Source organism: Lytechinus pictus, chromosome 7 (assembly GCF_037042905.1).
Source record: "Lytechinus pictus isolate F3 Inbred chromosome 7, Lp3.0, whole genome shotgun sequence".
NCBI lineage: Eukaryota > Metazoa > Echinodermata > Echinoidea > Temnopleuroida > Toxopneustidae > Lytechinus > Lytechinus pictus.
In genome coordinates this window covers 12,494,968-12,519,411 of record NC_087251.1, presented here as the reverse complement: position 1 = coordinate 12,519,411, position 24,444 = coordinate 12,494,968, and the positions used below count along the sequence as shown (strand labels likewise).

Here is a 24,444-nt window from a genome sequence, read left to right as displayed (position 1 = left end):
AGGTGTCCATTATACCCCCAAACAGGCCAACTTGATCTATAAACTTCTCTGAGATAATAAACGATTTCTGAAAGAGAAAAAAATTACTCAGAAGGTGAAAAAACAAAAATTCCTTTCTAACTTCACCAGGCTTGTTGCACATGTGTTGTCTGTAATATGGTGGATGGCTGTTGATAATAGCAATAAATTGAGGGCAGTATTGCATAAATTTTAAAATTTGAAGGCGTTAAAGAAAATTACAATGTTTCAACTAACCCCGACCTCCCCTAATGTATGGTGAAGGCAAAGCCATCAGATCATATTGCTTTTTTTCTGTCCCAATATTGAAATTTGGTTGCCCCTCCCCCAAAAGCAAATCATAACAAATGTAAGGAAAAATCCACTCCAAAACAAGTTGACATAAATAAAATATGACAAAAAAGTATGGTATTGAAAAATTCATCCAAAATTGAATGTAAAAAAAAAGTTATCATTCACAACACAAATGATAAGCAAATATGTGAGCTAAAAATTTAACATACTGTTTCTTTTGGATTTCAATATAAAATATTGTATTTAAATTTTGTTGTAGAGAGCAAGCTGTAGATTGAATCCTTTGAAGTTGTAATAATGTACACGTTCAAGTTAATCTTGATTTAAAGGGGAAGTACACTCTAATAAGTTGGTTTTGATAAAGGCAGAAAATTAAGAGAAATATATTAGTGAATGCTTGATGAAAATCTGTCAAAGAACAATGGATGTACAGTACATGAATTGTACAAATTTAAAGTTTAGATTCTGTGACATCCTAGACAAGCAGCTCCTCAACAATTCCAAAAATCAAATTTTCTCAAAAATTGAAAGTGATTTTATTTGTGTCATGGATATATCATTGGACAAATCATTCATGTCATACTCATAACACAAATATTTGCATTTATTATACTCCATTAAAAATGACATGATATTCAGAAATCAGAACTCTCTTGTCCTTTATTTCATCAAACCATCACCAATATTTTTCTCTCATTTTCATGATTCTATTAAACTGACTTATTGTCAGGGTGAACTTCCCTTTTCATTCCACAATGCAAAACAAAAATAATTGAATTGCATTACGGAATCTATCATGTGATTTGATCTATCAACATGTTCATATTTTTATTAGCAGGCATATTTGTGAATAAATCACCAATACATGATAATTCTATTCAAGATTAAATATCCCTAGCCATGCCACTGATGCCTTTGAGGAAGAGACCATTAATCCAAATTACCACAAATAGCTCAAACACAAACACGAGTGTACATGTAAGAGGGAGGCTACAATATGGACTCCTTAGTCCTTAACCGATGTTTACATGTGATATGATGCTATAATAAGAACACTCGTGCTTGCGGGAGAACTCAGCCACCCAATCTGCCTCGGTTCAGTGATGGAATGCTGCTGAGTAGTATTGGCAGGGGATACTGCAGATGGCAAGACAGTGAACATGCTACATGTATTATTACATTACTGAATATCAAAAATGCAAAAATACGAGCTTCTGTGTAGATTTTCTTGGCTGGCTTATTTGGGGGTGTTTCACAAAGATTTAAGTATGACTCAGAGTCGCACTTACAATGTAAATGCCGACGCGTACATGATATGCAACGCGCAAACTTGTTGATCAATATGCAGTAGTGCGCATCCTCTTGGCATGATGTGACCAATGTGGTGATGCCTTTCAATTACTATAGACATTTAGGAGCAACACTAAGTCATACTTAAATCTTTATGAAACACCCCCAGGAGTGGATGACCACACAAAATTATGGAGATATAAAAACAGAAAGAAAGAAAAATAAGTGGTGTAAATTTGGGGTTTTGTGTGTGATTACAATAAAATAATTTTTATCTACATGTAATAATGCACAACATGGGATTTCACCCCTGAGGCATTATGCATGATGCCATTTCACAGTAAAGTCATCCAGGAGTCATGATGCTGCACCAAAGGTTTTGCCCTGCTGTACAGTATATTCACCCATGCTCTTTCTTGTGAAACTCTTAAGTCACTGAGAACACTCCCACAGTCTGCTGCGAACGTTGTAAGAATGGACTATCTGCACAATCCCTTTGATACATGAAATATATTCCTACAGGATATATTGATTTTTAATGCAAATGTTTGATAAACATATTGTGTGTGAACAGGTCATTGATGAATGAGATGTCAGTGACTGGCATGTGCATGGCATCCCTTGCAGTTTGGAAGGGGATAGTTCCTCCCAGGACTTAAATAGCACACCTACATGTACAGTATAGAGCAGCCTGCTGGGACTCAAATGACCAAACATATATGATGATAGGAGGGGGTTTCAAACATTGATGTGTATAACGTGTATTATATGTAGCTCTCAGCAGCTGGGAAGTGAGGTTGAGATCTACATGTACTCTCATATCATTTTCATTTCAATCTTCTTTGGTGTAGAGATCATTGGAATATTTTCAATTCTAAACAGTAGTGGGGGTGGGGTGGCTATTATTCAATCTACACCAAATGATGATTTGATCCATATCTGTTTAAAAAGTGTCCACTGTCTAATCATTACAACAGAAAATGTATTATCTAAGTACTATTCTACTCTACATGTACATGCAGGAGAAAGGGAAAAGAGTAAAGATATATTTTCTGCCTGCAAACTATAGGCCTACACATAGAAAATCCAACATAAACTCATTCAGTAACAAAATGAAAAAAAAAAAAAAATCCTGAAGTTCTTTCAAGCTACCCCATCTGTATGCAAACATACCTCCAACAAGTGGAATGCCTCTGGCAGTCTCACCTGCATCACGTGATTCAATATAGCAGCAGTGCTGACTTTGAAAACTACTTTAAAATAATTATTCACAAAAAACACCATTCACATGATACAATACTACGTTCATTGACATTTGACCTTGATCATGTGACCTAAAACTTGTCAGTGATACTTGATTACCCTTCTATCCACATTTTATACACTATAAACTTTGAAAGTTATGACAGCAAGAAAAAAATTACCACTAAAATGGCCCCAAAGTTCAATGACCTTAAATGACCTTTCACTTTGGTCATGTGACCTGAAACTAGCATGAGATGTTCAGTTATACTTGATGACTCTTATGTCCAAGTTTTATGAACTAGACCAATATACTTACGGAGTTATGATGGTAATTCAACAAATACCCCCAACATGGCCAAAGTTCATTGACCTTTAATGACCTTTGACCTTGGTCATGTGACCTGAAACTTAGACGGGATCTTCAAAGATATTTGATTACTGTTATGTCGAAGTTTCATAAATCAGATCCATAAACTCTCAAAGTTATGATGGTAATTCAACAGATACCCCCCTACATAGCCAAAGTTTATTGACCTTTAACATTGGTCATGTGACCTGAAATTCACACAGGGTGTTCAGTGATACTTGATTACTCTTATGTCCAAGTTTTATGAACTAGACCAATAAACATTCAAAGTTATGATGGTATTTCAACAAATACCCCCAATTTGGCCAAAGATTATTGACCCTAAATGACCTTTGACCTTGATCATGAACCTGGAACTTGCACAGGATGTTCAGTGATACTTGATTACTCTTATGTCCAAGTTTCATGAAACAGATCCATAAACTTTTTAAGTTATGATGGTAATTCAACAGATACCCCAACAGATCAACCTTATATCCAAGTTTAATGAACTAGGTCCATATATTTTCTAAGTTATGATGACATTTCAAATACTTAACCTTAGGTTAAGATTTTGATGTTGATTCCCCCAACATGGTCTAAGTTCATTGACCCTAAATGACCTTTGACCTTGGTCATGTGACCTGAAACTCAGGCAGGATCTTCAGTAATACTTGATTAACCTTATGGCCAAGTTTCATGAACTAGGTCCATATACATGTACTTTCTAAGTTATGCTGTCATTTCAAAAACTTAACCCTCGGTTAAGATTTGGTGTTGACCGCCGCCGCCGCCACCGTCGCGGGAAAAGCGGCGCCTATAGTCTCACTCTGCTATGCAGGTGAGACAAAAACACAGAGATATAATTAGCCTGTTTGCAATAGAAATATGTAATACCTATATATTTTGTACAGGGATCAACTAGTTCGGGTGAGCAAAGGATTAATAGCAAACCTACATGTTATACAATTGTCATTTTTGCAAGTCACCACATTTACGAATATAGAAATGAAAATGAATCTACAAAACAACATATCCTGGATGACTCTGATCCAAAGGAGCTTGGGGGTACATTCCTGCAATTTTTCTAAGCTAGAATCACAATGTAAATCAGATATCAATAGGAACACAAAAAACATGGCCAATGACAATGAAGGAGAGAATTCAAGCAATTTTTCATCAATGCGCTTTCTCCCTCATATCAAGACCATGGCAGTAACCTGGAGTACATAATACAATGCATACCTGGACCAAAAGTAGTACAATATAATTATATCATAAAATCATGATTGCGATCTCTGTAATGTACTCTGTTATCTATTTTCAGTAACCAATAGTTCTGCATTATCACATTGAACTTTGAAGACACATGTTTTTAACTGTTTGTTTGCATGACTGTAACTGAGTTTTAGACTAAACATCTTTGTAAAAAATGATTTAAGGTGGAATATGTGCTCTGAACCCAACCCTTAATATTCTTCCTTGGATTATTTTTACCTTGAGGTATAGCAGCTTCCAGACACCCATTGTACTTTAGCTGAACTATTTTTATGACTGGCAACAATTTTTTTATTCAATATTGTGCTTTGTACTATAAAACGTCTTTGTAAACTATGATTCTACATGTAGGGTGTAAATGATCGCCTTCTTACCTTGAGGTCTAGTAGATTGAGACAGCCTGTGTAGATGTATTTAAGGAGCGCCTCAAAGGCCTGTGATGTAGTGTCTTGGAGCTCAATCTCACAACATTCAGGATCGGACTCTCGCATTCCACCGTAGAATAGGGCTCTGTAGGATGAGAGACAGAGGGAGAGGTGGTGGGGAGGGGATGGGAGAGGATGGAGAGAAAGAGGAAGAAGAAACTATAATCACATTTTCAATGTATGTTTCATCTCTCTTATTTCAATTTTTATATAAAAATACACTGTAACTATTAAATGTACCATTAAATCTCCTTTAACACTGTAACATGTGACTGATCTTATCACTTTTAACTAATTTATTCAGTCCCAAGACAATACAAGATCTAGGGACAGTGATTTTCCGTTTAAAAAAATTGCCTTTTCCGTTTCAGAAAATCTCAAATTCCGTTTCAGCATGTCAGAAAACGGAAATTCCGTTTCCCCATAGACTTTGTACACACGGAAAAGTGACAATTCCGTTTACACATTGAATAGCAAAATCACAACACGCACACTCGCACTGGTCAAAATTTGTATCTGCTACTGTACCAACAACACAATAAAATCCGTTCTAATCGGATCTATGCGGGTGCATAAAATATTTTTACACACCCATTTTGCATGCATACATCCTCACCTTTCATATTATTAGCATTATTTCACGGTGAAATGATATTTCATCGATAATTTTGGGGGTTTTTGGACATCGTTATCATCAGTCAACGGCTTTTCCCCAATCCGCCATCTTGGATTTTAAGACCACGATATCGTGCTGTTACATCTTCAAACGTAGAGGGCAGCAACACACGACCGTGTACATGTAGTTGAACGATATGTGTGCATATGTGAAGCCCAACCCGGCCGGCCGGCCGGGTACGGCTACGGTGCGGGGTACAAACGAGTGTGCTGATGTCGAGTGCAGTCACGATGTGTGAATTGTCATGATAGTAGCGAAGTGAGATCGTGTTTTCTGGGTTTTTTTGGCCATTTAATATTCTCATTTTGCTGTGATTTTGGAGTAATTTCTGTTGCTATTCTGTGTATTTTGAGGGAAAATACGTTTTCCGTGATTTTCCGTTTGAAATGCCACTTTCCGTTTCAAAAGGCCCTTTCCGTGAATTCCGTCCGTTTTCCGCGATCGCGGAAAATCACTGTCCCTAAAGATCAAAACCACATCTTTCGTTCCTTTTCTTCTTTTTTTTCTTCAAAGTGGAACATCTCAGGGGACAATCACCCCCTTCACCTCCCCCTAGTCTAGATATGGATGTTAGTAGTTATTTGTTTTGAAAATCCTACACTCACTCATACACCACCATCAGTCCTCTCTCTTTTCACCTATAGGAGAAGGTGAAAAGAGGGAGGACTGATGTTGTTGTGTGAGTGTAGGATTTTCAAATCAAATAACTACTAACATCCAGATCTAGACTCCCTCCCCATGTGGGGCTGCCCATGAATCCAATATTGTATTGAGTCTTGATTTTTTTTAATTATATACATGTACATGTACATGTATCTTTAAAATAATGTGTTCTTATGAAGAAAAAAAATACACTTAAATATCAATAACTTCAACAAATTTTACAGGCCCGATTAATACTAATGATATTCTGATTTCATAAATAGTGGTTGATAACAGACTTCGTAAAAGTGTATCTAATATTCACGAGAAACCTAGATGAACATGTACATCATACCTTATTGAACGTTTAGGTTCATACAATGTACACGTTACACTCTGAGCATTCAGACATGACCTACTTAAATGCATTATTATGAAAGGGCAATGTGCACTTTGCATCTATTAGCATTCCTACAGTGTATATAAACCTTTTATAGGAGAGTGCTTCAGTCAGTCAAACATTAACCACACTTGGTGTAAAATGACCACTAAACTTATCATTAAATTGATACTTGAAAGTGACCATCCTTCAGATAATTGCTTTTTATTTACATGGTAACATGTCAACCCCAAAACAAAAAGAAAAAGGTACATGAACCTGATGCACTAAAGGGGAAGTTCACACTGAAAATATATTGGTTTCCATGAAAGCAGAATATTGAAGATCTGATGAAATCCATCAATGCGTATTAAAGAGACTTGAGATTTTTTATCATTTCAGATTTGTGATGTCATATGCTAGCAGCTTACCTATTATATAATACAAATTCCATAAATTCCAACTTTTAATGGAATATGATAAATACAAGTTTTTTTTTATCAAAGCTGATATAAAATGTATAGATCTGACATATCCACCAATCAAATGAAATCACTTTCAAATTTTTGAGAAAATTGCTTTTTGGGGAATTCATATCACACAACACACATGGAGGAGCTGCTCGTCTGAGACATCACAATACATGTGAATCACACAGTTCAAGAATCGAACCTTGCCTGACAAATTAATGGAATTGTTCTGCAATTATTAAAACCAACTTTAATATTATCAGGGTGAACTTCCCCTCCAATTGCTGGTATATATCATAAAGACTATAAATGCCTACTGCCCTACATGTACATGTATACATGTATCTGAGGAACTACAAAAGAATTCACACTTAGAATGGGATGTCCTTCCTAACCTTCATACTTAGTTGAACCCATTGTGTTATTCAAAATAAATGATAGATAAAAATGAAATAAATGTATTTGGCAACAAGAGACATACCGTAAACACTGTTATTTTCACGGAATTAGTTTTTCGTGCTTGGCGGTTTCAAAACATATTCTCGGGTTCTTGAATTTGCGCTGTACACTCCATAATCACAAAGTCACTTCCTTCTTGCCCATCTGTCAATGGTTTTAGTTAACATTTTAGTAACGAAATTGTATTTTCTGATCATAATTCTATCTCTAAAGCGGCACAATTCAGCATTGTTTTGATCCAATCATGAGCTTTTGTGACATATAGCACAAATTTTCTTTGCAGGGTGGACATCGGGGAAGGCAAAATGGAGGCGCTGCTGGCCTGGTATGGATGGCCGAGGACCGGGTAAAGACCAGTGGGATTACGGCTATTTAAAGTGCATGGGATCAATCTACAAATCTGGGCAATCCACAAGACCTCTTCTTAAAAACTAAACAGATCTAAACACTTACCAATCAAACAGCAAAAGCAACTTATACTTCGAGCAAAATCATAATTTGAATACTGAAAAAAAATGATCACATTGGAACAAATTCTCGCGATGCATATGATTTTGGAGCTCAAGCTTGCTTGCTTAAATGTTACCCTCTATACAGGTCAAATTATGCAGTCTCTTTGCCAAAACGATACACACAATTGAACCGCGGTTCAAAACTTGCATTATAAAAATAGATGCTCATAAATTTGTGTGTTTTTAAATTCGCGCTCACCGATCTTGCCGCAAAAACTTCCACTTTTACAGTAATTGTGATCAAGAAGAAAGAACAAATCCCATTGCCCATTTCAATTGCAAAATGATCAATTTACAATGTACTTGTTAACATCAAAATTCATTGAAACTTCCTTAACTTTTATTTCAAGAACCCTTGTACATGTAGATAATTGTACACTGTGTTTTATATTTTTGTAAGTTGTAACTCTTGCAAATTTTGTGTATGACAGGTAGGCCTACATGTAAAAATGTAGGTCAGTAAAATATGAGTATCATACATGTACATGTATGCATATATATAGTTAATGAATAATCAGATCTCTTTCCTACTTATTAAAAGGTCTCAGATCCAGTCTGGACTACCGGTGTAATAATTATTTCCCAAGCTGTATACTTCTTTCTTTTCATTGTTCCTGTCTTCCCTATTTTTCTCCCTTTTTATAATTTTTTTTCTTTGCTTTCTTCCTTTTTATTTGTTTTTCTTAGTTCTCATTGTTCCTCATAACAAAAACTAAATTGAGCATTTTAATTAATATTGTTGGATCAATAAAATGTTCATGAACATGCAGGGAAGAAACAAACAGACATAACAATCAAGATATTAATTAAAATTCAAATCTTGACAAAGAATGAAAGCACATAAAACCACAGATCTATCCTTAAAATATTTCATAGGTTGCAAGCCATCTCCCTGTGGTGCTAAAATAATACATCGATTGACGTCAAGATTGATTTTATAGCATCTGCTCTTGGCTGGCAATAAATCACACACACTAATATGGCAGAAATTTTACATTTCATTGTTTCACATCAAGCAGACTAGGTAGGCCTCTAGTATATAAAAGATGTGCAATAAAGAGACAAATGCATCTTAAGCCTGACAATGCAATGCATGAAACTGAACATTCGATGTGGACAAATATTGGATGACATTTATTATTGAATTAAAGTTATATTTATATTAAGAATTTTAGATGCAATGCATACTCTCGTTTCCCCAGGTTTACTGCCAACTAATCTCTGTCACATGACATTCAATACTTGAACTTACCATAAATAACTGAATGTACATATGTAGGCCTACTATAATTCTGTAAATAATACTAACCTTAATTTAAAAAATAAAATTATATTTGTACATTGTAGTTCCAGCATCATAATTTGAAGGGGTTTCTTGAGGAAAATGTAGTCTCATGTTTTATCACGAAGTACAATCAACTACCGTAAGTAAAATTTAGAAGCTCAGAGGTACAACAATTAATGAAGGATAAACCTTAAATAACTTCTGACCACATTGTGGCAGCATTGATAATTATGTTCAGATTAACTCGTAATTCAGGAGGGCAGCTTCTATATATTCATGAAATGCAGTACCACTATTCTACTGCTCAGTAAATGATATTGTGTACATGTACATGTATTTTGTTTTACTGTACATGTATACACACAAATTGGTAATTGAATATTGTCACAATGTAGACCTGTATGAATTATGATTACCTTAAAGGGGTACTCCAGGGTGAAAATAATATGATTTGAACAGATTAAGAAAAATAAGACAAACAAAACACTAAAAATTCGATCAAAATCTAACAAGGAAAAACAGATTTTCATTATTCCGGTGAAACAGTTCTGCATGTAGGCATGTCTTCATGAATATTCAATGAGCAAACTGATGAAGTCATATCCCAACTTGAATTTATAGTATTTTATCATATGAAATTAGGTTTATTCAATTTTTCCTTCAAGAACCAAAAATATTGGAATAACAACTGATTAAGTGCACTTCATGTATATATTAATTGCTGCAACTTATCAGCGGCGTAACAGGGGTCGGTGGCCAGGGGGGGCAAGAGCCAAAAATTTCCCGGTCATATCATGGTATGAACAGGCGTAATGGTGTAATGCAGGGCCAGATATTGCATATCGGGCGGAATTTATCTTTTTAAATTATACATTTTTAATACAAAAATCCAATTTTGTGATATCCAGAGAATAATATATTCACCCTTCTCTCTTTCCATTCCCTTTTTTGTGGTCTGTACGCCACTGTGAACAGGATTCTTTGCGGCAGTAGCGTGAAGAGTAAAAAAAGGAAAAAAAAAAAAAAGGGGCGCAGTATGGCGCATGTGCTATAAAAGCTGCTTAATATATAAATCCTGAGCGAGCGAAGCGAGCGAGAAAAAAATCACCTTTTCATGAGAATCTAACTTTGAGATATGTTTTGACATCATATTTAGTAAAAACTCATATCCTACACTTTTCCTTTGCTTTCCTTTCCTCCTCGTTTTTTGTTCTTGGTTGTAGAACTTTTGGGGGCCATGGCCCAACCCTACCATACTCATATACGACAGTGCGCTATGCGTTTGGGGTCCGGGGCGGGGCCCCCGGAACTTCTTGTAATCAAAGCCATTTAAACCTCACAGATTGCCACTATTTTTAATCAAATATCGCGGGTATATACAGAATACAGCTTTTACACAACACATTTATTCAACCCAGTTGCGTAATGAACCAAATATTTTGAGGGGACACAACATACATGTAGCAACATAGCAATGCTTGCCAGCGAGCAAAGCGAACTGAAAAAAAAGATTGCCTATTGAAATTAAATTCTAATTATATGATAGATTTTTTTATTCAGCAAAATATACATTTCATTGTTTCCATTTCTTTCATTATACGTTGTCTCCTATAATTTCTTTTATTTCCTCTTGGGTGTGGAACCAAGACCCCCCCACGCCTGTACGCCAGTGATTGAATGTAAAGCTTATGTAGGAAGGGTCCCTATGGGGGGAGTTATAAAGCCATTTGAAGGTTATAGATGAAGAGCCCCTACTGCGTGGGGTCTGGGGCAAAGCCCCGGCAGCTTATTTGCATAAAATTTAGCAAGCTTATAGCATGCAATGTTGTATGCAGTCCATCTTTCTTCCCCCTCTTTATTTTCAATCCACGGCAGCCCGGTCATGTTATTAAGTTTTTTTTTCTTGTCCCTTTTCTTCGTTTTCCAATTTAGCTTTTGACTAATTCCATTCTAACTTCATTTCCCGCTATCTTTAAATTTATTTCCCATCATGCTATTGCATTTTTATTTACATAGGTAAGGCCTATCTCGGAATGATTCGTTGTTTCTCAAATGTTCTTCTTTCGTTCCTTTTCCTGCTTTCCTTCCTTCCTTTTCCATTAAAAAAAATATTTTATCTTCGTTTTCTTTTCACTTTTCCCTTTCCTTTTCCTCCTTTCGCTTTCCCCTTTCCTTTCCCCCTTTCCTTCCCCTTTCCAGAGCTGCCAAGTTGTATTTAGCATTTTCAGTATTCTTATCCCCAAAAATCAGTATTTTGACAAAAAAATCAGTATTTTTACCGTGTGAGATAAATATTTTGTATTTTCCCCCCAAAAAGTGTATTTCATAATAAAATGCTTGGCGCACTCGCCCATCACGGCGCTCAAGCTGCATGCAAGCTAAAATGTGCACTGCTCTTGCAGATGAAAAAAAAAACAACATTGAAACTTGTGTATATCTCACCCTGGTTTTTACAAAATGATTGAAAAAAAACACCATATTTGTGTACGTTTTATGAAATAGAGACATATAGAGATGATTTTTCTCAATAAATTTCGATTTTGTAAAAAAATAAATAAAAAAAAACGTACTGCCGTATTTTGGTTGCAAAAACGTACTAAATACGGAAAAATCGTACTACTTGGCAGCTCTGCCTTTCCCTTTTTTTCTCCCTCCCTTTTCTCGTTTTTTTAAATTTTCCTGGTACGCCACTGCAACTTATTTCATTACAGGGGAGACATATTATTCACACATGTACATGTATGAAAAAATTAAACAATTATGATTTCTTGTAATGACAAAAAGAAAGTGGGAATGTGACATCATCAGCCCATCTAATGAATATATTCATGATGACGTGCATATAACTGTTTTTCACAATATATTACTAAACTTTTATTAAATTCCATGGAATCCATATCTTCCCTCTCTATTATCAGATTACAATGAAATTTTCAGCATTTTGCTTTGTGAATTTTACTTTATTTATTTAGACGGAAATATTTTCAGCCCAGTGCATCCTCTAAAGGGACAATCAAACATGATGAGTTCAGCTTTAATTTTACAGCAGAAATGCAAAAAAAAGGGCAAGTAAATCTTTAAAAAAGGGAAAACAAATTCACAATTTTGTTTTAGTGATTGAGAATAGAATAAAGAGGATTTTTTTTTTTCCAATAGAAATTTGTCAATTTTCTGTAATTTATACATTGTTTGCTGCCTGGAGAGTCAAATTAACCCACATACATGTACGTGCATGTCTACATGTACATGTATGGGCATATATTGCAAAAAAATTGAGTAGATGCTTGGGTTAGACTGTACAAAATATAATCTACACATGGATACATCTACATGCAAAAAATATTGCAGTATCTCTTTATCCTATTCATGTACATGTTTCAATCATATGTGTGGAATATGAAAAAAAAACATACTGAAAGTGATGCTATTTGTTGATTTGTAAATTATAAAAGTCATTTAAAGGGGAATCCAGGCTTGGTCATAAAATGTAGTGTTGGACAGGAGAAAAATAAGTAGAACAGAATGTTGAAAATTTGAAAGAAATCAGACAATCAATAAGAAAAAAATGACATTTTAGCCATTTTATGTATCGAAGTACATGGAAGAGTACTCCTTGCCTTACATCACTGCAGCCAATTTGAAGTCTTCATGGATATCGGTTATTACCAATATTTACAACTTGTAAAAATTCATAAATTTTTATTGTTTGTCCGATATTGCTAAACTTGTCAGATTTTTCTTTTTCCTCTAAAAACAAGTTTAATTTGGGTTAGATTCCCCTCTAACATGGTACTATTTCTAAATTGACAACGAAATATAACACCACTGTTTACAAATTGGCAACTTTTGTTATTGTTATATCATGATATGCAATTTTTTCAAAGTATGAAAATAAATAGAAAATCAATAATTGTTGCCAATTTGAGGAAAGCAGATTAATCTTGATTACGGTCCTGTTTCATAAAGACTTCCTATTTATGCACAATTTCTATAAGTTAAAGCCAATCAAAGTGATTTCATCATTTCAGTAGTAGTGTTATTGCAAATTTGTCATTGTAACATGTTTTATCAAGGAGTTACATGTAACTATGTGGCCTATTGATTTAAAATTGAGTGAGAAGATACATGTAACAATGATGATGTCATAAGGTCACATGCAATCAAACTGGGATACTGAGGGATATTGCTTGCCAATATGACTAATTTTGGAACTTACATGTAGGCAAACTATTTAATTTAAAGAAAGGTTTTTTTAATACATGAAGGAGCACTGTTTTTATAGCACTGGGTGAGTGACACATGTACATGTACTGTACTGTGTATGTACATGTATGATGCTTGCAAGTGTTTTGTGGAAAAATATATATTAAAGTAATGCTGTGAGATAAAAATAAATGAAAACTCAACATGGCATTCTGTGTGCTTCCAAAAATGTGTGCAATTTGTCTTTTTTCTTTAAAACACGTATGCATCATGATAAAAAATTTCATACATGAATATTTTCTGATAATTGATGCTTAAATGCATTTTCCTAAATATTAAGGATGTTCCACAGTCAAAATGAAACCCAAGTCATTTTCACCAAATTTTGCACAGAGTTACTTTAGAACCTAAATATTTAAAAAAAATGCAAAAATCAACATGGGTTCTTGATTTTTTGCTATCCTGCTCTGAAGTTCACCAAATTGAAAGTTCTCGAGAATTATGCAATCAAAAGCACTGGGAATTTTTAGACCTAACAAGATCACAATGTTGGGTTTAAACCATTATTACTCACAAATAAAATCCATGTAAATTTCATCAGATTTTACAATTTAGTTCAGGATTGTATACCAAAGATGGCAAATTAATCTATATTGATATATCCATTTGCACTTTTAAGGTTAGAAGCACCTTCAATTCTAAAACAATGAGGTGAAAACGACAAGATCATATCCAAAATATTTGAAATTCTGTAACAAATTTGAGAAGTACAATAAATGCTGCAATTAATACAAAATCCAGGTCATTTTCACCAAAATTTGCAAAGTTGTAGAGGAAAGTATACTTAAGAGGTGTGGACATTAAAAAAATGGGGGTTCATGCACTTGTTTTCAAAGTATCAGCACTTTTGTTGAAGCAAATGTGATTTTAAAACACACCAAAACGCAGAAGAAAGTACTATGAAGTTGTAGAGAAATTTTGAAAGTTGGTCCATGGATTATTTTCAGCTAATAGCTTCATAAAATAATACATTAGATCTGCAGTTAGAGAGCATATCACGGGAAAAAAAAAAAGATGATACGTGAAGCTGATTTGATGTCACTGCGCAAATATGCGCAGATCAAGATACGCACAAACATAACTGGGGAACATCCTTAGATTTATGAAAAATTTCAATTGTTAGCAACAAGAAATTTATAAATTCGGACTTTTCCTAAGTTTTTCTGACCTCAGTTTTCTGAATACCGGATTCAGACCGGTGACCGGTCCATTAGAAACCGGGAAGAAAAATTTGACTTGACTCAGCCCTAAAATTAAATTTTTGCATCTCACCTGAAATACTGACATCTTGCAGCTAGGATGACACGGTGTGCATGGAATTTCTGATTTTCCACAACAAGAGTTATATCGCTGTATTCCTCATTGGAAAAAAGATGACCTAAAATGGACATAAGTTGAATGATTTTTTAATGGCACATGAACAGGTATGAGATAAAGTGATTCCTAGGGAAATATAACCTCCCAATCTTGATTTGAATATTGAATATAAAAACCCATCTTTTTCCATGTACCGGGATGTGACTAATTAAATAAAGTTATATGTCTAAACCATGTGTACAATTACATTACAAAATATCAAAGATAGAAGATAAACTACATACTACCCCATAAAAATTAAAAAATACAAGAAAATATAGATTGATTAAAAAATATCGAACAAAAAAAATCACACAAAATAAAAAAAAAGTATCAAAATTCCAAATAAACATCTATCATCATAAAAACTATTTTTAAGCAAATGTAAACATAGAAAACACTAACACGGATTGAAGATAAATACCAGTTGTGGTAACAATCTCAAAATAAGTTCAAACAGAATCCAATGAAATTACCACTTAAGTGTTGGTATATATAAATAAAAAATATGTGCCAAACTGCTCTGGAAGAAAATGTGTTATTGCTGAGAAATGAGCAAAATAAGCATAGAATTCCATCAAATGTGGGGTATTCTTCGAAGCAATATCAATACACTGTCCAACATATGCTTTTCTGTGTTAGTGATCATCAGTATTATCGATTTTGAGCTAAGATTTCATGATTTTACAAAGATAAGTTTACAATAATGTACCAGGTGTCCGTCTTACAGAGAGTTACGATTGATCCAATCAATCTTAACTCCATGGAAATCCATCAGTATCATAATTTTTTCTACAGGAAATTTGCAAAATGTCCTTTGTAAACAAAGGACATCGCACCAAATTGTCAAGAAATCAATGAATTTACGGATATACATTCATATATAGAATTTTGAAAAATAAAATTGCATTTTATATGTTGACTTTGCTGGCTTTCCATAGTTGCGATTGATTGGATCAATCACAACTCTTTGTAAGACGGGGCCCAGATCTAGATGTATGATAATGTGGTGGTAATAAACCTTGATTTAAAAGACTTTCTTATGAAATGATTGTTTGCTTCAACTACTGTCTTTTACCTTTAAATGCCCTCCTGTTTTTTTTTTCTCAGCATGCATGCAGGCTGAACATGATCCGATAAAAGTTCCCATAAAAATGTGCTCTCATTGGACAGGGGTGTGAGGCTCGGGGCTTGAAACCCTTAGCCATTTCTAAGGGTCATTTGACCGTAAACAAGTACCCATGTCTAAGGATTTTTCTCAAAATACAGACCCATGCCTAAGGATTTTCTTTCAAAATATAGACACATTTTCCAGATTAATTCTGCTTTTTTTAAACAATGAGACCATCACAAAATACATTATGAAGTCAGTGCTTTTCCTGGGGACACTTATAAAGTTTTTTTTTCAGAAACGGACCCATGTCTAAGGATTATTCAGTTGACAAATAGGACCCATGGCTAAGGACTTCTTGCAATAGCAAGACCCATGTCTAAGGATTTTTTTTCTAAAAAAATGACCCACTGGAGCGGCACATCCCCGTATGCGAGTACCCCCCCCCCCCCCGGATTGAACCATTACATGTAGCTCTAATTTCATAGAAAATGGAAACACAGACTATCCTTAAACCACATAAATAAATTACGATTTGCAGATGTATATGATGTACATGTACAATCTAAATGTATAGCATGTCTTATAAATATTCCATTTACTACAGGGTATAATAAAACCTGCATTTGTACCAGGGCAGTTTGACTTACCTATATCTTGTGACAGAATATTGGTGTGTTCTACTTCCCCCATCGGGGTGGATGGACTTATACGATGTGTATCACTCATGTCTCAAAGAAGAGATCAAAATTATTCCTCTATGTGTCTTGGAATAGGAAAATGATCCTTCTTCTCATTACTGCAAAGACTGAAAAGAAAGGAAGAAAAATTCCTGACATAATGATAAGTGAAATGTGCTATAATATGGGGAACCACTGGCTAAAGACAGAATACCTTGATTGCTTTGTGAATTCACTAAATTTATTATTTAGAAACAGTTCCAAATCTCATTGAATAGACAAAGAGAGAACATTTTATTTTTTTTCAACTTCCCAGGCCCCCCACCCCCTGTTCAGTTAGAACCCACACCCACAAATCCGAGTTTTCGTTCAAAAGTTATATTCTTGTATCATTTTTTACAATCTACATGTAATATCGAGTTTAAATTGACATAATTCTGACAAACGAGAAAATCTAAAATGATCATGGTAACACATTAGGTATAATTACATGTATTTTGCATATTTTCCTATTTGATCAATGAGTATCGATTTCAATTCATTTATGATATACCCTTTGTTACATAATTAATGAAATATCTTTATTCCATAAAATTGCTGATTTTATTTCTAAATATTCAAAACATTTGATGAAAAATTATGATTTCAGAATCAATTCTCTCACATCTAAGGAATTGTTGACAAAACAAGCAGAAGACCATTCGCATTGTTTCAGACTTTGTGTCAGCTGAATTTTGGGTGCGCAACAGTGACATGCCTACTTATAGACGTCTTTACAATATATCGCAAATTGCTTGTCTTCATATCATTAATTGTCTTTTACGTGCGTTCGGAACTTGTCGCTCGCATAGATTGGCCTGGATATCAAAAAGTCTTGAAATTCAAGGGGGGGGGGGGCACTCAACCACAAAGTACATGTATGTGCCGCGGGCAAGACATAAAACGGGGGCTTTGGAACAGGCTTATTGTAAAAAGGAGGGTCCTTGGGATGGGCTTCAGAACTACAAATGTTTGTGAAAAGATGGGAAGAGCTTACAGCAGTGTTTACGTCGCCATCTTGATTTCTTTGTCTTCCGCTTGGCGACAGCACGCAAACCGCGCGATTTCCGTACTGTCGCCAAGTTCAAGTTCAAGTTCAATTTATTAAAAAAACCAGACATATTATGAGTACAAATCAATTCATGATCAGATGGTACAAAAGAATACATGATACAATATGAACGGTTTTCTAGGACCCCGAAGAAGCACAGCTTGTGAGTGGGGCCCTATACCTCTAAATAAGATGTAGATTTAAATGTATAAAATGACAAAGGAGAATACATAATAAACAGATATATCGACTACAAATATGTACAAAATGTACATTAAACAACGTGTCAGCACAAACACACTCACACACACATATGACTAGGGTGGCCAACTACGAGATGGAAGAAAAACTTTCTAAATTAACTAAGATAATAGATTGTCAAAGAGGTATTTTTTACATTGCACTTTAAACCGATAAGAGTTGTACAGTTCCTAATATCAGAAGGTAACCTGTTCCACTCCTTGATACAGGTTGTTATGAAAGAATTTAAGGATACATTAGTTCTTACATAAGGTCGGTGGATAAAGTTATGTTGACGTGTATTGTAATTGTGTATCTGAGAGTTAAGGGGAAATAAGTCTTTTAGTTGGCAAATTGGAAGACAAGCGGAAGACAAAGAAATCAAGATGGCGACGTAAACACGGCCGTAAGCTCTTCCCATCTTTTCATATCATTTTTTAAATGAATTCTTCTTTAAAAATGAAATCAATATCGCAGAAATATCGGAAATGAAGTTGAACCTCATGTACATGATTTAGGGCTAGATCTTTTAGAGGGAAAGTAGAAATCTCGGGGGCGAAAGTTTCAGGTTTTGTGGCCGTACGTGCATGACTATGCCTAGTGTCCCAGGCTTCATGGCCTACGTAGTCGTAGACAGCTGGCAGTCGTCTGTTTCGAGGAGTTTTTTAACAATTTTTTTTTTTTAATTTCTCCTCATACACAGACGGCTCGCTAGCGTGCAGCCACCATTAGGGGACTTGCAATGCAAAATCCCCCCGTCGGGGCTCTTCAATTTTTGTCTTTAATGAGTAAAAATTTTAAAAATTCACGCGACCAAAATGCAAATTAATATTCCCTCTTGGCATCAATTGCCAAAAAACTGAGAAAAATCAAGTAAAAAGGAACAAAAACAGTGACTTACCTCGGCTGTCGCGCAAATTCACTTCCCCGTTTTATCCGATCATAAGTACATAAACATATGGCCATTGAGTCCCCTGTACAGATCGCGCTTGAACTTCGGTCTCTGTATTTGGTGAGTGAAGCCAACGGAGTTCAGCTGAACAACCAACATAACAGAGACCGAAGCTTTTGGTCTAACGTAGTCGTAGAGTAGTCAGTAGATGACTTTTAGTTTTACTCCCCAGAAGCCTCCAGGCTACTTCTGACCTCAGTGAGACAAAATTTTGGGTGGAAAAATCATGCTTTTGTTGGTGTGGTTTCTTTTGTCCTTTTGCAAAGCAAGTCTCCAATGTGGAAGATTGTCTCCCGGTATTGGAGTCTCCCATATTGGCCGTGCGCCTCTACTACTAGTAGTAGTACTACTACTAGTAGGGTGTCTGAAGCCACACTGAAAAGTGTCAGCATAAAACAGGCTAATTTAGGGGAAAATATGGCACATTTTTTCGGGGAAGTTCAGGCTACTAGAAAAATGTGATCTGAATTGATTATTAACTTGTGTTTGGCATGTATGGAAAGAGAAAATTCAGGGGCTTCTTTTGACAGTAAGGACAAGTTTATATGATCATTTTAAATAAGGATTTAGAGATAAATTGCAAACCCTTAATTTTGTGTGTGTTGAAATTGCCATTTCTCCATGCGTTTTCTATGGGAAAATAAAATTTCTGTTTTGCACAATTTTTTTCACTTTGTCGCAATTTTTCATTGTGATCTGGTTTCCAAATCTTTATAAAAATCATACCATCAGATAGAGCATGAAAAATCCTATTGGACTCTTTATGGACAAGTTTTTGGCATTAATAATAAATTTATAACAGCTCTCGAAAGCTAAAAATTTGGATTTGTGTGTGTCCATTTCTTAACTACACAGTCTATGGCAGAGAAATGCTGAAAATTTACCTAATTTCATTCTTCTTTTTTGCAGCCAATAATTGGATTTTTTTCAAAAATGTTACATTTCTGTCAGTCTGAAGGTAATTTCTCTTCAAATTCACAAAGAAAATGTGATATTTTCTTGAAATAAGAAAAATAATTTTTTTCTCCAGACACCCTACTACTAGAGTCTAGGCTCTACTGTCCATAGCCTAGGCATAGGCCATCATATGATCATGATACAGTACCGTAATCAAACTCAAAGTACGGTACCGTACCGTTAACATGGTTAAAATTAAGTGCATAATTTATTTGTGCCCCTTTTATTTGGAGTGCTATTGCGACCCCTAAATGTCTGCCTAGTATAATACACGGACAGGTCCTGGGCTCCGCCTCCGGCCCGAAGCGGGCCGGAGCTCCCTGTGTTAGGCTGGAGTGTAATTCCTCTCGCGGCCCCGGTCCGAATGCGGCCCACGACATGCCCGGCAAAGACGGACTGAACAACTCGTCTCGGCTCGCACTTGCTCGGCAAAATTTTGAGTCTTTTTCAATTTCAATTTCAGAGAGAAATCAATGATGAATGAATTATTTCTGTAGTGTAAAACGACATGAGAAAATATGACACGTCAGGCTAACTGTTAGACCTCTTAGTATTTCAAAAATGTTGCAAAATGCTTACCAAACGTTAAAACAAATTCAGGCTGCTAGAATTTGAACTCCGTGATCTTGCGCTGTTGTTGCTGTGAGCTAAATCGGACAAATTACTCACTTTCGCCCTACCCACTGACGTGTGATTGTAATTATTCATACGCTGTTAATGATATAGTTATCGAAGAAACTGTGCTTTCGCCCTCCATTCTCTATTTTTATAGTATGAATTGCTTACCTTAATGCGAAGATAATATTTTGTCTATACTTATCCAATTAATGTGTTTTTCACTCATTTGAAAAAGTCAGAGTGACCACGATTTTTTTTTTAGTCCTCAGTGATTCGGCTCTCCATTGAAAGATTTATGCGGCGTATCTGGGAAAAACTTGAAAGAGGGGAAATCCCTAGCTGCCTCAGCAAGATCGTGAAGGGGCAGATACCAGTGGGGGCGTTTCATCAATATTTTGTTTTGATCCCTTTTGATTGGCTAGAGGAGCGTAAATCTTATGGTAAATGTCATATTTGCCAACAATCCCTAACTCCGGAGCCCCAACTGCAGTTTGTCAAAGTATGGAAGATTTAGTATTACAAGAAAAAAGTGAGTTGTAGATTAGAATAATTCAATACGGGATTAGAATAATTCAATACGGGATAAGAATTGTACGAAGCTTCATAACTTTTTTTATGATGGAGCAAAGCCTGAGGTCATATAGAATAATGAATTTTGAGGAGTATGAAAAGATTACTGTTATCAATCCAGTTTCCTCTTATCTCTCTTCCGGGCTCTCTTAAACTTTCCATTTTATTTTCACTTTTAATATTTTTCTTACTCTTTTCCTTATTTGTCGATCACCTTTTCCCCTTTCTTTAAAAAAAAAATATCTTCTCTATTTCTTAATTTTCTCTTCTTTCCCCTTTCTATCCATTTATTCTTTTATACTTTCTTTTATTTATTCTCTCTCATCTGTTCTCCTTTTTGTTGTCCATTATCATTTTCTTTTCTTTTTTTCCCGATCTTTTATCACTTCTCTCCTGAATCCTTTTTCTAATATCCTCTCCTTATTTTCTTCCCCCTCTCAATCGGGTACTTTCTTTGACTTTGTATTGTAAATGTTGTCTTGACAACTGTGCTTTCCTCTCAATCACTATACTTTAAAAAGAATTCCAATCTAGAACATGAGCAAATCATTAGTAATGAAGTCCCAACTGTCTACATGTAAACTTTTGTCTGTATTTTTGACATTTTGGACCTGTTGCAAATGTGTAGTTAGCAATTAGAGTAAGACAAAGTCACAATATCTGCAACATGTTTTAGAAAGTAGTGGCGCAGATAAATATCTAGTTCATTTAGTATTCATGATAAAGCACTAATGCAAAGTGGGAAAATGAAACCAAACTCGAACAGAATTAAGAGACATCACAGCACATTTGGAAGCACACAAAATTTTATTCTCATGATTTCTCTGTTTTTCATTATTAATATAGAGCGACCTCACTGGATAAACCTTAAGAGCATTCAATATTTAATCAGATGTAAAATTAAATGCAAAAAAAAAAGAAAAAAAGGAGAACAAACTTTCACAACAAACATGAAACTTCACTGTTATTCCTGTCTGAGAATAGCCCTGCTTCTAAATGTCTAGAAAACTCAAACTGCCCATTTCATTCCAGTATAATGTTAAAGGTAGTTACTTGTGAGTCATGTTAGATGTTTTTATCACATCATTAAATGGCATAAAAACATAACAAATATATGTTTTGTCTCAGCATGCAATGAAACAACAACAAAAAGTAGTAAGACCTCTTTATTTGGAATAAAAATTAAGCAGAAATTTACATTTACTTTGAAATGCACAAATTCTTCAAAAGGTGATACTAAGATGTGAGATTATATTTATACATCAAATAAATGTTTCTTATATTATTGGTTGCAATGTAATGATGAAGTCCTGTTTGTTAATAATCAATTTCATTGAGTATAAAAGTAGAAAATGAACAAGACAATAATGTACAATTCCAAACAAATCATTTACCAACTAGGTTTACCAATATTATTTAAACACACGATTCTATTCATTTACATGGAACAGAAGAGTAAAAAGCAAAAACTGCCATGCAAACATATAAATGAAATACCAATGTTCGGTGCTTTCATTTTATTCTGATATTCAATCAGAAATCAAGAAAAGAGTTTTCCTGTATTGAATATGAGCTATATTTTGAAGGTCAAGTCCACCCTAGAAAAAATGTTGATTTGAATAGAGAAAAATCAAACAAGCAAAATGCAGAAAATTTCATCAAAATTGGATGAAAAATAAGAAAGTTAGGACATTTTGAATTTTTGCTTACATTTCACAAAACAGTTATATGCACAACACAGTTACATGCAAATGAGAGTCAATGATATCCCTTACTCACTATTTCTTTTGCTTTTTATTGTTTGAACTACAAAATATTTCAATTTGTACAGATCTGATATTTAGGACAACTTGACTGAACCATAAGAGGTAATACCACATGTTTAGGGAGGAATAAAACTTTGTTTTACAGGACAATGAGGAGTAAATTAGAATAGTTCATATTTCATATAATAAAATACAAAAGAAATAGTGAGTGGGTGACATCATCAGTCCCCTCATTTGCACACCAATCAGAATGTGCATAATTTTTTGTGAAACTAAGCTAAACTGAAGTCATAACTTTTTTACTTTATATCCAATTTGATGAAATTTTCAGTGTTATGCTTGTTGGAATTTTCTCTTTTCATTCAAATTAACTTTTTTTGCGGGTGGACTTGTCATTTAAGTAAAAAAAAGGAAGGAATTTCAAAATATGTTTTCTCAAGTATCAGAGCATAACCATATTAAGCTGCATCATGCACTTCACTGAAAATAATAATTTCTTTCAATGTTTTTTTATATTTCATGATTGAATAAAATTCAACCCTTCTATAATTATGGAAATTAGTACTGATTATAATTGTGGGTAACATTCACAGTATAAATATACAATCATGAATGTCTGATTTCAATATGACATTGTGTAAAAACCATGACAAAAGTCACATAATAATCACAAAGACTTCAAGTAGTGTCACACAGAAAATGTTGACTGAATGTGCTTGTTACTTCACAAGAAATTTAAAGTTTGAATTTCAAATTTTAAAAAGGAAATAGCAGTACTATCCCTGAAATAAATATTAGACCCAATGTTACACATTGCACATAGATAATTCCATACATGAAAAAATCAAGACCTTTATAGTACACTTCAAATAACATGATTTTATGAAAATACTAGATCTATTTCATAAATATCATTTCAGTGAATATTCATTTGTGAATTTTAATACACAGGCTTGTCCAGACCACGTTGTCTGAATAGATTGATTAGGTACGAACACATCATTGATGATGAGTTGGCTTAAGACTATAAAGCCAGCTTATAAATGGATACATCACTAAAAAGTGATATATGAGCTTGAATCTTTGAAATACCACAGAACTACACAGCTATTGCCAGCTTAAATTTCACAAATAAAGTGGCACAGCTATTATGAGCTTCAAATCCATAAATAAATCTACACAGCCAAAATATGATTTTTTTTTCAACAAGAGAGCTGCATAGTTTTTGGTTTCAATTTCACAAGATGGCTACATATCTTTGAGCTCGATTAGTCCTAAGTCAAGTCATAATCAATTATATATTTTGTACTGGAACATAGTGTGTATTTGTAAACTAGCTATCAAATGCCATTTAGTTTCTGATACTATAGGAAGATATATAATGGAAACAATAAAGGTAATTCATTAAAGAAGAGCATCATATTAATAACATTACATAATTTTACCAGAATTCACTCTTTTTCAAATAATGTGACATTGATAAAAGAAGTGTACATTACATCAATAACTTATACAGTGATGC

The 24,444-nt window shown here is 34.5% G+C and overlaps 1 protein-coding gene across 1 annotated transcript; it reads right to left on the bottom strand.

Moving 5' to 3' along the window:
• Positions 1–1,875: 1,875 nt before the first annotated feature.
• LOC129266001 (BTB/POZ domain-containing protein 9-like) lies at positions 1,876–20,620 on the bottom strand. The gene is made up of 4 exons (XM_064101953.1): positions 20,548–20,620; positions 16,700–16,857; positions 14,855–14,960; positions 1,876–4,981 (listed from the first exon to the last, which is right to left on the bottom strand). The coding sequence occupies exons 2-4, from the start codon at positions 16,776–16,778 to the stop codon at positions 4,813–4,815; spliced, it is 354 nt and encodes a 117-aa protein (XP_063958023.1). The 5' UTR covers positions 16,779–16,857; positions 20,548–20,620; the 3' UTR covers positions 1,876–4,812.
• Between the last annotated feature and the right edge of the window lie 3,824 nt (positions 20,621–24,444).